Source organism: Panthera onca, chromosome B4 (assembly GCF_046562875.1).
Source record: "Panthera onca isolate mPanOnc1 chromosome B4, mPanOnc1 haplotype 2, whole genome shotgun sequence".
Lineage (NCBI taxonomy): Eukaryota > Metazoa > Chordata > Mammalia > Carnivora > Felidae > Panthera > Panthera onca.
In genome coordinates, this window is record NC_138345.1 from 34,122,727 (window position 1) to 34,137,713 (window position 14,987).

General features: G+C 50.2%; 1 protein-coding gene across 18 annotated transcripts in view; it reads left to right on the top strand.

Annotated features, from left to right (window-relative positions):
* MICAL3 (microtubule associated monooxygenase, calponin and LIM domain containing 3) overlaps positions 1 to 10,703 on the top strand; it is a 229,793-nt gene extending 219,090 nt beyond the window's left edge. For 15 of the 18 annotated variants that reach the window (XM_060658906.3, XM_060658907.3, XM_060658904.3 and 12 more), the window contains 4 exons: positions 82 to 147; positions 2,865 to 2,964; positions 3,116 to 3,189; positions 3,277 to 10,703. In XM_060658906.3, coding sequence (XP_060514889.1) covers positions 82 to 147; positions 2,865 to 2,964; positions 3,116 to 3,189; positions 3,277 to 3,461 — 425 coding nt within the window. In that variant the 3' untranslated portion in view covers positions 3,462 to 10,703. The remainder of the gene's footprint in view (positions 1 to 81; positions 148 to 2,864; positions 2,965 to 3,115; positions 3,190 to 3,276) is intronic. The other 3 variants (XM_060658908.3, XM_060658912.3, XM_060658923.3) reach the window with 1 other exon arrangement.
* Positions 10,704 to 14,987: the final 4,284 nt, after the last annotated feature.

The window sequence follows — 14,987 nt, forward strand, 5'->3', positions numbered from 1 at the left end:
CTCCTCTTCCTCCTCCTCCTCTTCCTTTTTGTCTTTCTTCGTCTCCTCCTCTTCCTTTTCCTTGTTTGGTCCTTTTTGAAGTTGAGCCCAGTGGCGGGACTCCACGGCGTAGACCTCTCTCCTTCTGCCCTTGCTGTGTCCAGGAAGGTAACGTAACTCCCCCAACCTCATCCCCACTGCCTCTCAGGGGTCATAGCAACACTAGTCAAACAGGGACCCAAAATCCAGTTATTTCTCTCTTTTTCTCTGACACTTGAAAGCTTTGTTACAAAACTCTATGAGTATGTGGCAGTTTCTTACAAGGTACAGTATCCCTTTGACTGTCTTGGGGAGGACTGGGGTACAGAGGGGAGCCAGAGAGCCTCCAGGTAGGGGCTTTTCAGGCTGCAGCTGAGCATCCCATGATTTATGCCAGTATTCGTGGCTGGACCTTTCAGACTCAAATCTAGCAGATAGAGGGGCCAGGGACACAGGTGAGGAACCTCCTACCTGTGTGGCAGAGATTTCTATTGGTGTCGTCGAGGAATACTGTCCTTACAAAGACTGGTCAAATGTCCCCAAGTTATTTTCCAGAAAAAAGAAAACAAAAAACAAAAACAAAACAAAACACCACTAGATGCAAACTTTCTACCCTGTGTCTTGCTGAGTGTGTGTGTGTATTTTTTTTTTTAAGTTTGTCTGATTTGAAGTCTGTTGTGGTGATAAGATTGTTGTTGAAAAGGCATGTGGGAAGGGGAAAGGGGAGTGTGGTCATGACTAACCCTTGCTAACTTCTTACTCTGCTCTTCATGGCGCTCACATTTGACTTTCACCCACCCCGCCATATACCTTTGCTCATCGGCTGTGAACAGTCTCTACCATAGCTCATGAGCAGTGTTCGGATGTCTCCCAATGGAATTTTTGTCCTTGCACATGGGGAGGTGGGAAGGAGGGAGAGACCTCCCAGTGCATTCACAGCTTGCCGCACTGGGCAGCTTGCATGCCTCAGGGCTCCATCTTCCATGGCCATGTGGGCACACTGTGCAGAGACGCTCAGAAAGGAATGCATGGAACTGAGCTGTGGGCTGCTTTAAAAGCCTAAGGACCAAGTCTATTGGGTCGGGTAAGGAGAGCTTTTGTCCCCAGAAACCCCAGCACTCCACAGAGGCAGGCTTGGCCGGTCAGGAGAGAGCTTCTGTCCTTCAGAGTAGGACTCAGGGACAGGACTTCACCTTGGAAGCATAGCTGCATGTGCACCCAGGCACAGTGCAAACACTAACCCCTGCTTGTGTGAGTGCAATTCACTTCTGCCTCTCCAGAGTGTGGCCCCTGTTGAAAGACTAACTGGCAGGGGCCTCCTGTGTGTCAAGCAAACAACCTAGCAGAAAGAGAGTTATCTCTGAACTGTGTGCAAGGAAGTCAGATGGGAAGAATGTAGGAAAACAGAAAGGAGTTTGATACAGGGGAGTTGTCCCACCTGAGGGTATATTCCATATGTTTCTGGGTCTGGTCTTTACTGGGATGGGACATCCAGCCAAGTGAGTCATAAAATGGAAGGCACTTTGAAAGATTTCCCAGTCCAACACCTCTTAACCTGGGGCCCGTGGGTGGACTTCAAGAAGCCCATGAACACTCTGAAGTTTATATAAGATTGCTGGATGTGTACACATGCATTTTTCTATGAAGAGAGTCCCTAGATTTCCTGAGATTCTCAGAATGGTTTGTAATCCCAAAATATTGAAGACCACTGATGTAATGTGTATTTTGCTTCAGGCAGGACCACACTATTGCCACAAGCTGCTACTGCTTTTTTTTTTTTAATGTTTATTTGTTTTTGAGAGAGAGAGAGCAAGCTCAAGCAGGGGAGAGGCAGAGAGACAGACAGAGATAGAGAATCCCAAGTGGGCTTTGTACTGTCAGCACAGAGCCTGACGTGGGGCTCAAACTCACAAACTGTGAGATCATGACCTGAGCTGAAATCAAAAGTCAGCTACTTAATCGACAGATCCACCCAGGTGCCCCTTGCCATGAGCTTCTTTGTGTTCCAAGGAAAAAGAGTTTGTTCCCTCCTTGGGTGGTTTCATTCCTTGGAAGGTTCTTCCTTCTGTCCTCCTGTTTCAATTAAGCCCAGCAGGGTCAGGCTGCCCCTGATGGAGATTTAGGTATCGGCCATGTGTTAGTGTAGAGCACCAGCCCCAGAAACTGCTGCTGGAATTGGGCCAAAGAGTACTGCCTTATTTAGCCTCTAGGGTCTGCTGGCGTTTCTCTGCCCTTGGCGAGAAACCTGATAGCCATCCTGGGATGTATTGCATATACAATGCAGGAAACTTGATGGGCCAGAAGTTCAGAAAAGGTACCTCGTTGATCGGGATGTAAAGAAATGATTAGCATCAGTACCAGTCAGTGGCCCAGAGAGGGGCAGTAGCCCAGAAAAGAGCTGGGTTAATGAGGGTAATTTAAAAGGAGGGGTAAGTGCAGTTTATAAATTTGCATTTGCCTCATTCATGAGACTGGTTTCCTCAGCAGATTTAGTACATAGCAAGTACCAAATAAATGCTGAATGGGAAAAAGGAGGGCAAGGCACTTAAAACATACCAAGAACAAACCACTGAGCAGGAGTGGTCCAAATAAGCTGTGACCAGGTTACTGAGAGGGTGAGGGCTGGGCCTGGGAAGGACAGATGGAAAACACAGACTCCGTTAGGCTCTGGGGGTAGGCATGGTGGCCCCCTCCATGTCTGTAGGCAAACTTTGGACCTGGCTTGGGAGTGTTCCGGCAGCATCCTGCTCGGCTCTCTTTGCACATTTGCCCCAGTGTGATAACTCCTGCCGGCCGGGGTAGACAGGAGACATTTTCTGCGCCTGATGTACCCTCTCTCTTGGCAGGCATGGGCAAGAAAGATGACCCCAAGCTGATGCAGGAGTGGTTCAAGTTGGTGCAAGAGAAAAATGCCATGGTGCGCTACGAGTCAGAGCTGATGATTTTGTGAGTGGCCTGAGATTGGGGACCCACCTATGGGGGAGGCTATCAGCTCAGCACCTGTCACGGCAGGAGCACAGCTGTTTCCTAATTTAAGCAATGGGGAAATATGGTCCCCAAGTCACTGTCTCCCTCTTCCCCCTGCCCCCAATCCCAGTGCCCGGGAGCTGGAACTTGAGGACCGGCAGAGCCGACTGCAGCAGGAACTTCGGGAGCGGATGGCTGTGGAAGGTAAGAGGGGAAGTGCGCTCTGGAAAGCTGGGTGTGGGCCTGCTGCCTCCTGGTCCTGTAGACCTAATGTCTTTGGCCACTGCCCAGATCACCTGAAAACCGAGGAGGAGTTGTCAGAGGAGAAGAAGATCTTGAACGAAATGCTGGAGGTGGTGGAGCAGAGAGATGCCCTCGTGGCCCTGCTAGAGGAGCAGCGGCTTCGGGAAAAAGAGGAGGACAAAGACCTGGAGGCCGTCATGCTGTCTAAAGGCTTCAGCCTGAACTGGTCCTGAGTTCTACCCGTGCTCTGGCTGGCTGGTCTGTGGCATCTGCCTGACCCAAGCTGGGTTCTTCCAAAAACCACCCGGATGCAAGATCTGAGAAGACCTGGCACCTCCTGGGAGTTTACACTCAAATGTCTACGTGCCTCTTGAAAAGTGGGTCAAATGTCTGTGCTATGGGGAACCCCAGGCGAGGATGATTATCTGAGGTGGCAGAGCCTCCTTGGAAGAGGCCCACCCTGACTTCCCGCTCCAGAGAGAGAGGAACACAGAGCATTTGACACGTAACGCAGGAAAAGGAGAACCTGCACGCTCCCCAAGGACGCACGGTGACTGGTGCCCCTTCCACGGGAGGAGGTAAGAGACGGAAGCTGCCCCCTCTCTGGCAGAACCACAGCCGCCAGGGTGTGCCTCCACAGAGCAGAAGGGACGGCCATCGTCTTCATGTTCCCTGAAGCACCACCAAAGAAGTGAAGAACACCCTCCAGGAGGCAAGATGTGAATCAAAACCTGGGAGGGGGCAGTGGCCAGCAGGTCAGTGCCTACGCCGGCATCACAGGGGGACCTGAAGGCGGGCTGGCTCCCGAATTCATTATGCAAGAAGGAGGACCCAGGAGGGGTCTGCTCCCCGGCACCCCCGCACCACACACTGGACCCCTGGTGGCCAAATGTCCCAGGCCTCTCTCTGGCTCTGGCCTGAGGCCTGTGGATTGCTGCATTCTGCTTTTAATTCACAACAATTTTGACACTGGAAAATACTGACTTTGGAGGACAGGATGAGGCCTGACATTTCAAGCCCCTACTTGACAGACAGGCGTTGTCACTGTTCAACGCTTCACGTCGGGGCAGGAGATTATCTTTTTCCTTGACGTTTTTCCTGTGTTTGCACATTGAAATGAAGCTGACAACCTGGCAAGATGCTCAGCCGCTTTGGACCCTTTTTGTCAATTAACTTATTTTTTTAATACTTGAAAAGAAGTAACTTCATTTTTATATCTTTACTAGAGACACTGATCACGTGGCACCCGGTGTAGGAGTGATGGGGGTGTCTGCTGCGTCCTACACAGTCCCATCCCAAACTGACTGAATGCTGTTACAGCTGTCTATTTATTAGCCTTCTTCATCGTGTTGCTGACCCAGTTGGCGTTAGGGAGCAGCTGAGACCCTTGTGTGGGTTCTTAGTTGTAGCTCTTCTGTCCCCTCCTGTACTTTGTGTCTGGCACCTTCTCCTTCACCTGGCTCGCTCTTACTGTGGTACCAAACTTTTGTGTCTGCACCATTCATCTGTCAGGGGTACATTTCAGCACTGTTTGAGGCCAGGCCAAAAGGCACAGATGTCACTCACCTCTCTCTATTGAACCCTGGCTCTGCAGAACCCGTTTGGTTTTTTTTGTTTTTTTTTTCCTCTGCTTTGGTGCCAGGGTTTCACCTCCCACAGCATATTTATTAAAGTTTGGGGGTAAGCCCTTTTCCAAGCTGGCCGAGACAGTGTATGGTGGGACCCTGTAATCCATCTAGCTGATGAGAATTCCCCTCAGCCCAGCCTCAGGTCCCACCAGACAGAGATGCAAGTGTTGTAGCACATATTGGAATTTAGGTTGGTCTCTCACAGTTAACGCCATCCCAGACCTCCTCTGCACCCAGATCTCCATGGGGAGGCAGGGGTAATGAGCACCATGTAACCAGCTCCTTGAGCCAAACCGCTCACTTCTCCTAGTTCAACCAGAGACTGGCCTTGTGCAGCTCATAGAGCCACGGTGTGGGAAAATCTGGTGGCACAGGGCTTGTCCAGCCACACAATGACATGCGGTCCACCCAGGGAAGATTCCTGTCAGGGCCAGGCCAATCCGGGAGGGTCCTCCAGCAGAAGACTTCTGGTGGAGAGGGGCCAGTGTAGAGAGAACAGAGGCCTGGCAGCTCTTCAAGGCAGCCTAGATCAGGTGTCCGTGCTGACTTTGGAACCTCCAGGGGGACCCACACCATGCCTCAACTTGAACATTCATTCTTGGTACAAAGGAGCAAAGAACCTGTCTTAACTCTTCACTTTGTCCGAAGGCTGCCGTCTCTCTCCTGTGGAAATCCAGATGTGCTGCTAGCAGCTGTCACAGCTCTGACTTCTTCACTTTCTGTTTTCTGATGAGACAGAATCTCCATTTTTATGCTTTTCTTTATTAAAAAGGGGAGGGGTGGGTGTTCTAGATTCTATCTTTAAACCTCAACCTTCCAGTAAAATTGGACTTGAGACAGGACCTTCATCAGGCGGCCTTGTCCCTAAGCTGCTTCACCTCTTGAATGCCACCTTAAATAGCCAAGCCCCAGGAGAGCTGTGCCTGCATCCCTTGTGGCTCCTGCTAATCCCAGAACAAGGAAGCAGTTTACGAAGTGGCTGGTAAGGGATGCAGCCATAGCGATGTGCTGTAAGTAGCTTAATGTAGCAGGAGCACCAGATGTTACCGTCTGCCCTTGCTGCCGGCCAGTACTGGTCAGCCTTTTAACACTCTGCACTCTGCCGAAGCACACTGCTGGTTAATAGAAGGGAGACTGAAGACTCTGCAGAGAAGCTTCAAAAATCCACCAGCCTGCAAAATGTTTGCCAGTTCTCCACTCCCAATGGTGTTGCGACTTCAGGTTCTAGTAGTGCACCTTTTTTTTTAAAGCTCCCATTTTATAACCACTAGTTTGCAGTTTATTTTAGTACCCTGGTGACATGCTGCATGAAATGTTTTCCAACTCTGGAAATGCATGCAGCTCCAGGCAGGTCCCCTTCCTGACATTTAAGTCCTCTTGAAGGCAGGAGACAGAGAATATATATATAAATATACACACATCAATGTGTGTGTATATATATGTATGAAATGCCAGAGTTTGAGCCCAAACACAAGGCCAATACAGTGGACAACCAGTCCAGTGTCACTAGAGGGAAGGCTGTAGGCACCCCTACTCCTGAGTCTAAGGGACTCCATGTGGGGTTCTAACCCTGCTCAGGTGATATATTTGGGCCTTTGCCCTCAAACTATCCTCCAGTTGCTTTTGACCAGCAATGATAGACTATCCTTTCAGAAGAAGAAATTTTTCAGTGGGGCAGGAGGTTTAAAGGAAAAAAATTGAAAGGTGGTAATAACTGAGCTGCCAGTTAGGCAGAAGGGGAATGGGCCATTTTATGCGCAATAAAAGTTCTTAAAAGAAATACAGAATATTTCTTTTTTTTTTTAAATTTTTTTCAATGTTTATTCATTTTTGAAAGAGAGAGACCGAGCACAAGCACACCACAAGGGGTGGTGTGGAGAGAGAGGGGGACACAGATTCCAAAGCAGGCTGTAGGCTCTGGGCTGTCAGCACAGAGCCCGATGCAGGGCTCAAACTCACGAACTGTGAGATCATGACCTGAGCTGAAGTCGGAAGCTTAACCGACTGAGCCACCCAGGCGTCTGGAAATACAGAGTATTTCTTAGGTAGTTTTACTGGACTTGGCAGTGAGCCAGGATGCATTTCCACGTTCCACTACCTGCCTCTCTTAGGGAGATGCTGTCCATGCACATCATTTATGTCTGGCATATGCATGGGTGTGTGTACAAGGTTGTTTAAAGAACACAACTTGGTTTTGTTTTTTGTTTTTTAGTTTGTGCTTTTTTTTTTTTTAGTCCTTCATATTATCCTGGCTCAGCCCCCAACTGCTATCATTTGAGAAAATTCCTGAAACAATTTAGTGTGAAAAGAAGCTATTCTTCAAGTCCAAGTGATCCTGTGGTCCTGGCAGCCTTCTTTGCCAGCACTGCTTCTGTGCCTGCCTCACCTCTGTCCTTTGATACAGCTAACCGGGAAGCCCAGTGGCATGGGGTCTGCGGCCTCCAGGTCTAAATTGTTTAGATGTGTCAGTGTCCCCATCTACATTCAGCATAGGGTCTTGGAGAGATGATGTCACCCATCTTTAGACTGGAACCATCCCCAAAGGATTGAAGGCAATAATCCTGGTGAACTCTTCTCTCTTCACTACAAGAAGCCTCTTGGGTTAGTCTCCAGATGGAGACACATTCCAGCTCTTTTCCCCTTCTCTGGTGTGTTGACGTATCAGGAGATAGCTGACTTTGTTGTCACCCATAGAACTAATCCCAAAGGCACAAGGCTTCCCTCTGGGGCAGTAACAGACAGCAGGGAAAGAAAAAATGGCACTAGATGTGTTGAGGTGAGCCTTGCCCAGCCTAGAGGTCACTGCCATGGAAGCTGGCTCCTAGAGCCTTTCAGCTTTATTGCCAGCTATCCCAGAAAGAAGAAAGGACCCTATCTTAGGTAGAAAAAAATATAACCAGCTTGAGTGAATATTCTGTGGCTATGTATGACACATGCTTATTGGGAAAGGCTGGAGTTTGGTAGTCACCTGTGCTGATCCCAGTCACCTTTTGTTCCTCAGAGGTCTTGCTTTGATTAGAGCTGGAAACAAGCAGGATTTGACCACAGGTCACAGCAGCCCCAGGTGGCAGGAAATGATGGCTGCTGTTTTTGGCAGGCAACAGAAAGGAACGCTACATAAGCCCTATGTAAGTGCACCTCAGAAACACATACCCCCTTTCCTTCCAAGAAACTCTGAAGGAAATGTCTTATGTCTCTGAAATCCCTCCTGAACCCTTCTTAGGAATCAGAGTAAAAAATGGTAAATGGAGAGAATGTTTTGTTTTATTTTACTTTATGAGCTGGCCAGTCCCCTTAAGGAGACTCCCTTCTCTGTGTTATCTGCTCAAAAGATCCCCTCCCAGCAATGCTAGTGAAGAGGGTAAGAAACCATCCTCTCAGGTGGATTTTGTCCCACTGAAACATCAGCCCAGGGGGCCAGAGCTGCACCTCATACACTAAACCAAGGAGCCTGTTAGACCAGGTGCCCAGGGTCACAAAGACCTTTTACACTCCCATATGGACCACCTATTGCTGTCAAACTTCACCAGGTAGCATTTTGTGACAGCCCCACTCCTTGTGTCCTCTGCCCTGAGGTCTTATAGGTGGGGCTTAAACAAGGAAGCTGGAGTCCTGGCTTCTGTGGGAGGCCATGTGTGCTGGCTGCCTCTGCCTGAGAAGCCACCTTATTACTAAGACATATGGAAGAGGAGACTGCGTCCCATGATGCATGCATATACATGTGTGCACACATGTGCGCACACGCACCTTCTTTTCATGGTCAGTATGCCCTTTCTGAACCAGTGTGGACCTCTAGCTCTAAAGTAGGCTGAATATAAGCCTTTGGACCCAGGAGGGTCCAACTGAGGGTCCAGGCTAAAGCAGGATCCAAGTTGAGGATCTTGTAACAGTAAACAGCTCAGCACCTGGAGGATTACAGTTGTATTGAATGGTCTCCCACGTAGGCAGCTGGAGCACCCCCAGATCCAGGGGAAGGGTCATTTAGAGTGCCCAGTACAAGAGTGGGGCTGCCTCATGCAACTTATGAAATGAGAATAACGTTGCTGGTTTCTGTGTCCACATGTGAGAGAGTGGTAAGGAATGTGAGTCGGGCAAGATTAAGGTTGGCATTCAGACATGAAACTCATTCCTGCCTCTTCTCTGACTTCAGAGGAAGCCTTAGGCCTATCACTTAACTTGTCAGTGCCTCCCTCCCTGGTAACCAACCCACAGAATCCATGGGAGGGCAAAGCATTGAAGGGTTTGAGATTCTTCAATCAGGGCCTTTGTAGATGAGCAGACATCTTTCATGATGGTAACTAATGTTCACCTTGAAGAAACCCGAGAAGGACTGAGGGGAAGCAGTCCCAGCACCTCTAGGGTCTGGCTCCCTACTACCCGGGTTCATCGCAGATCTATCTGGTGAGCCAACGGAGTTGTGCATTTACTCTTAATTACTTAAAATGCTGGGCTGAATCTTCTGTTTCCTCTCAGGAACTTAACTTACTCATGACAGGTTGATGTAGATGGGCAGTGTTTCCAGAACCTTCAGATGGTCGCTGCTGGATGCGTGCCTGAGGCTGGATGATGCTGAGCCTGAGTCAGCACTCAGTGCCTTACTAGGAACAAACCAGCACTCTCAGTTCAAGAGGACAACACTCCAGTCTTTTTCCTCCTGCCTCATTCTACACCCGCCAGCCACCTCCACCTTCATCTTGAGGCAGCTCCACCAGACCTGCTCTCCCAGCAGTGACTCCAGGGGACATACCACAGGTCCCTAGTCCTCTAGAGTCATTACCAAGGAGAAGGGGTTCGTCCAAGTGAAAGCTAGGGTGTATTAGTGTTATGGTGCTGATCAAAAGCCAAAAGAACAAGGGTTCACTCACATGCACCACAGGCAACTGGCACAGCAAGTGACAAGAAAAAGTGAGTTTCTTGGTGGGGAAGTCTGGATGAATATCCAGCATCTGGCAATGTGGCCTTCAGGTTGTCTCCCTAAGAGTTTAAATGCCAGGTCTTTCCCGTGGGAGAAAAAAACAAGAAGCACCTGACAGCCAACAGCCCTCTTTCCCCAGCTGCATTTTATTTAATTTTTTTTTTTAATGCTTTTAAAGAATTAAGTACCATTTTAAAAATGTAACCAGGGCCAGACTTACTTGCCAGCCTTCATATTGGGACAGAATACTGTTTCTGGCCCTAGAATTAACATTTTAAGTCTTCATCACATTGTTCTTAAAATCACCTGTAAAAATCCGGTTGGGGAAGCAGAAGGGTGAGGCTGGAAGATGCTGGCCCTGGGTCAGCACTTGGTGCCTTATACCAGTTTGGGAACAAACCAGCACTCAGCTCGGTCAGTGGGGGTTCAGGGGGACACCTCATTCTTTTCCCTGATGCCTCATCTACAGCCCAGGGGATCCAGAATTGGTAGAGCCTTAACTCCTGAGGGGTGGTCACCCCAGACTGTCTCTTCTGAATGAATCACCCCAACAGGCCTTGGCCCCTGCTCCTGGAAGATGCAGAGAGCGGTCCCAGGACACCCACCAAGTTCTCCTATGGGAAGATATTTGGAAGAAGCATCAAGGTCAGACGAGTTTTCTGAAACACCGTGCCTGAGGAGAGTAGGTAGAGGGTATGCCTGCCATGCTGACCGCAGTGGTTGACAATAAATGTAAAATAAGTTCATGCCTATGTATGTGAAGAGCCCCGCCGACCCTGTTCATGACTTTTAGAGTCATTAGTGGGAAGGAAAGAGGGAAACAAGTAGAAAGTAACTTTTCAGTTTGGTGTAGCAGGGTCCACACTGAACCTCTGGCTGTTTGCACTCCTGTTGTGGGCAACAACCAAAATAAAATCGGTCATTATTTTTTTCTTCTGTGTGGAAGAGGATCATTTCTCCCCTCAAGCAAGTTCACACCCCCAGTGGGACCGGGATGTGCCCATAAAACCAAGGGCTCCAAGGATGCCTTCCCTCCTTGAGGTGCCAGGACCACCTGCCCACCCGGTCTGGCCTCCAGCAGAGCCAGCACCCATGGGGGTGGGTGAGCTGTGTCCCTGCTTGTTACTCATGTCTCCTTCCACCTGTCCCCCTGCTCCAGTCATTTCTACCTGCCCCCCACAACTGTGTGTGGATTGGAAAAAACACTGCGAGCTAGGAGAATATTTCTGCCTCTTGTTCCCTTGATCTTACTATGTATCTTGAAAGAAAAAAACGGGCAGAAAAATTGCCTTCCTCCCCAACCCTCTGCCCAGGCTGAGGACCCCCGTCTCAGCATTTCCTCATGCTTTTTCATCTCAGGGCGAGCATGTGAAGTTGAGCTGTGGCACAGCTGTGGTGGCAGGTGCTAATGGAGGAAGGGAGAAGACAGGATGAGAGGAATCTCAAGGGCAATAAAAAGACATGGACTTGGGGGCGCCTGGGTGGTTCAGTCGGTTGAGCGTCCAACCTCGGTTCAGGTCATGATCTCGCAGTTCACAAGTTGGAGCCCCGCATCGGGCTCTGTGCTGACAGCTCAGAGCCTGGAGCCTGCTTCAGATTCTGTGTCTGCCTCTCTCTCTGCCCCTCTCCCATTCATGCTCTGTCTCTCTCTCTCTCAAAAATAAATAAACATTAAAAAAAATAAAAATAAAAAAAGACATGTACTCAAAACCTAGCTATGTGATCAGGGATGAAAAATCTGTCAGTTTCAAACCAGGACTGTGATAAGGAGGAGGGCATTGACGGGTTGACCTGGGAGGAGGCCTTAACCAGCAGAACTGATTGAATGGCACTGGATAGAGTGCAGCCCACCAGAGCTCTTCGGAGTGCTGGGTGATGGTGGAGGGGTGGGCCTGCTGGCCTCTCCAGGTGGAAGCGTCCTGGCAGCCTGGCCCCCAGGCTGGGGATTGTGTACATTCCACTCTTACCTGGTCAAGATTTGGAGGCCAGGGGGGCGCCTGGCTGGCTCAGTCATTGGACCATGCAACTCTTGATGTCAAGGTTGTAAGTTCAAGACCCACGTTAGGTGTAGGGGTTACTTACAAAATAAACTCTTTAGAAAGCCCTGGACCTGGCAACTGAAGAGCGTTTCAACATAAACAGATGTGTCTGGGCCTTCAGGTGCCTAGAACTGAACTTGGCTTTGAGAGCTGAGCACTAAGTTCAGCCGGGGAAGGAGGCCAATGTGTAGCATTGAAGCTGGTTTTCACCACACAGAGAACAGTGTCTGTGGGGCCCCTTCCGGGCAGTGCCATGGATGTGCTTGGTTCCATGGATGTGGGTAGGTCCACTGTTAAACATTTCCCATCTTTTTTTCCCTCCAGGCCAGTACAGTGATCTCCCCTGCCCCCTCCCTTTTCCCGTATGCCCCTTTAAAGATGATCCCAAGAGTCCTATCCCCTTCTCTCCTTCACCCCCAATCAGAAGAAAATTCTATATCCGAGGCCACTTGGCTGTGTGGAATCAGCACTGGACCAGGAATCAGGGAAACTAGGAATCTGTCAATTTCAGATCCTGGCATCTGGCTTGGCTTGGCCACCACCTGCCTGGCTGATCTTGGACATGGCTCCCCAAACCTGCTTTCTACCTTTGAAATGGGAAAGTAACATTCACTCTACACCTCATAAAGTGGTTGTGGGACCAAAAAGAGATCAGAGATGCTGAGCTCTCTGAGTTTTGTGGGCACTGTGCCTGTCCCTCTGAGGTTGCTGAGTCACGCAGTCACATGCCAGCCACCAGAACCACACACAGACTCTCCCCTCAAGGTTGAACCCGGGCCCCTGCCCACAAGCAGATGTGCCTTCTAGGAGGTGCAGGAGCTGTTCCTGCCCCAGCGCCTGTGACGGGAACGGACAGCAGCTGCTCGAAGTCTGGCCTCCAGGAAATTAGTGATGACACCTGAAGCTTAGTGCAGCATTGCTAGGAAAGGAAGCCACAGAGTTGGGCTAGATGTGGAGAAAGTCCAACATAAGAATAAAGAGCAAGAAACTTTGTGTAATGTAAAGCATGTGTCTTCTAGCCTTCATGATTCAAACCCAGGCTCCCACTCTGGAGCGCATGGATTCACAGCAATGAGAGTCCTGACCCTCCCTGCAAAGAACACAAAATCCCACATACAGCACTCACTCTGCCACATGGTGTTCTTGGCCCGTGCGTCTTTAAACGGGATTCTGGACACTGGTTTTCCCTCTTCTGAACACCCCTCCCTCTGACAAACCACCATGTAAAACGTTCTAGCCAGTCATAGCCAGGCCCCTGCCCGCTCTCCATTCCAGAATCCTCACTCCCTTCCCTTGGCTTGGTATGATTCAGCCAACCCCCAATGAGCTAACTTCAGGAAGGGCAGCAACAAGGCGGAGAGCTTAGGGAGCACATGACCTGGCTGGCCCTGGTGGTTAAACGATGGAGGACCCAGTTGTTCGGCAGAGTCAGCCCACCTCCCCCAGGAAGCTCCCGTCTGCTTCTTCCCCTGGAGCCCATTCTGATGAAAGCCAGACTCGGGGAGGGGACATTTCAGCCCCCTGAAAGCCACTCTGCCTTGATTCCCTGAGTGGGAGCCTCAGTGACAACTGTTGGTTGACTCGATAGCAAGGTCCAGGGGAAGGGCTAAGGTAATACTGGAACTCCTAGACTGGTAAAGCCCAGCAAAGGCATGGAGTGGAAGCTGGGTCAGAGCCAGCCTCTCACTGCTTCCCCCAGGCCGTACCTGCCAACACATACCAGGCAGGGCTGAGAAAAACCCACAAGGTTTCCAGCTTTCACAGCTCACCTGTGCAGTGTGAGTCATAATCATGGGTATGAACATGAACTTTGCCCCACAGGCCCAGGTTCCGAAGGTAGCCATCCTCCCCTCTCCTCTAGCATGAGTTATTTGGTTTTCCTCTCTAGATCTTCCTGCCTTCCAGACCCACATATCCTTCAAGGCCCAGAGCCAAGACTCCGTGTTGTTGGGAAAGCATTCAGACACTTTCCTTCCCAGGCATCTTGTCTGCAGCTCCTGGCCCCTGTGCACACCACACTTCAAAGGACAGGGGAGTCATGCCATCATGTAAACCACTCTTCCCCTCTCCCCTGGCACTTTCCTACAGCTCTCCCTGGGCCTCCCACATTGGACTCTGATACAGCAGCACCTTAACCCCACCACTTGTTCCTGCATCTCAGCCCAGGGTCCACCAAAGATGATAAGCCCCTGGCTTGACCCTTTTTCTGGATCCCACAGTAGAGTCCTGAGTCAGGCACAGAGCAGAAGCTCTGAGGTACTTATTCACTTGGGGCTGGAGAGACCTGGGGTATCAGGAAATAAGCCATCATGTTCTTCTGCCCTCTGTTAATGTGGCTGTTGGTTCAGAAAACCTTGGAGGTCCCATGTCCCCCTAACCTCAACTCCAGTCACAGAGGAAGTAGTTATGGAGAGCTAGCTGTATGCGTGGTACTCTGCCAGTTAGTCTTCCCTGACACAAGATGTTACACCTTCACCTCCCTTTCATCACCCCAGGTCTTTGTCATCAGATTCTATCCCTGAGGTGAGGGGTGCGGGTGTCTAGGATGGAAGGAACCTTGATGTCACGAATCTAAAGTCAGGTTGGGTGCATCACATTGACTTTCATGAGCATTGTGAAGGGGGAAGGAAGTGGTATCTGTGGGCTCGCGGAAACTCTGACCTAAGAATGGCATGTCTGGAGAGGCTGGGCATGGGGGTGCTTGTGGGAAGCAGGCACTAGAAGGTAGAGTGTGAGCCCATCTGCCATCCAGAATCCCCACCCCATGTGGACTTGTCTCTGGGGAAGTCAGAGGCTTTACCTCCTACAGTTCTACGGGACAAGATACCATCAAAACAGGAGCAAGAAGTGACTTAGTCAACACGCACGTACAGTATGCCAGGCACCAGGGACCAAATGCACCCAGGCAGCCACAGGCGTGCTCTCTCGGAGCTCAGTTGACAAGGCCCAGAGGCGCCAGCCTGCCACCTGCCTTCCTCCATCCCTTCAGTTTCCCAGGGCCAGGCACCTGAGGTCTCCTGAGAGCCCAGAGGCAATACATCACCAACCCTGCTGGGAAATGAGAGACACCTGGAGAAGAGGTGGGGTACAAGCAACTGAGGAACAGATAGGGAGGGGCTATGGAGGCTGCTCAGGAAGTGACAAGGGAAGGAAGGGGATAGGGGTGCAAGTCGGCAG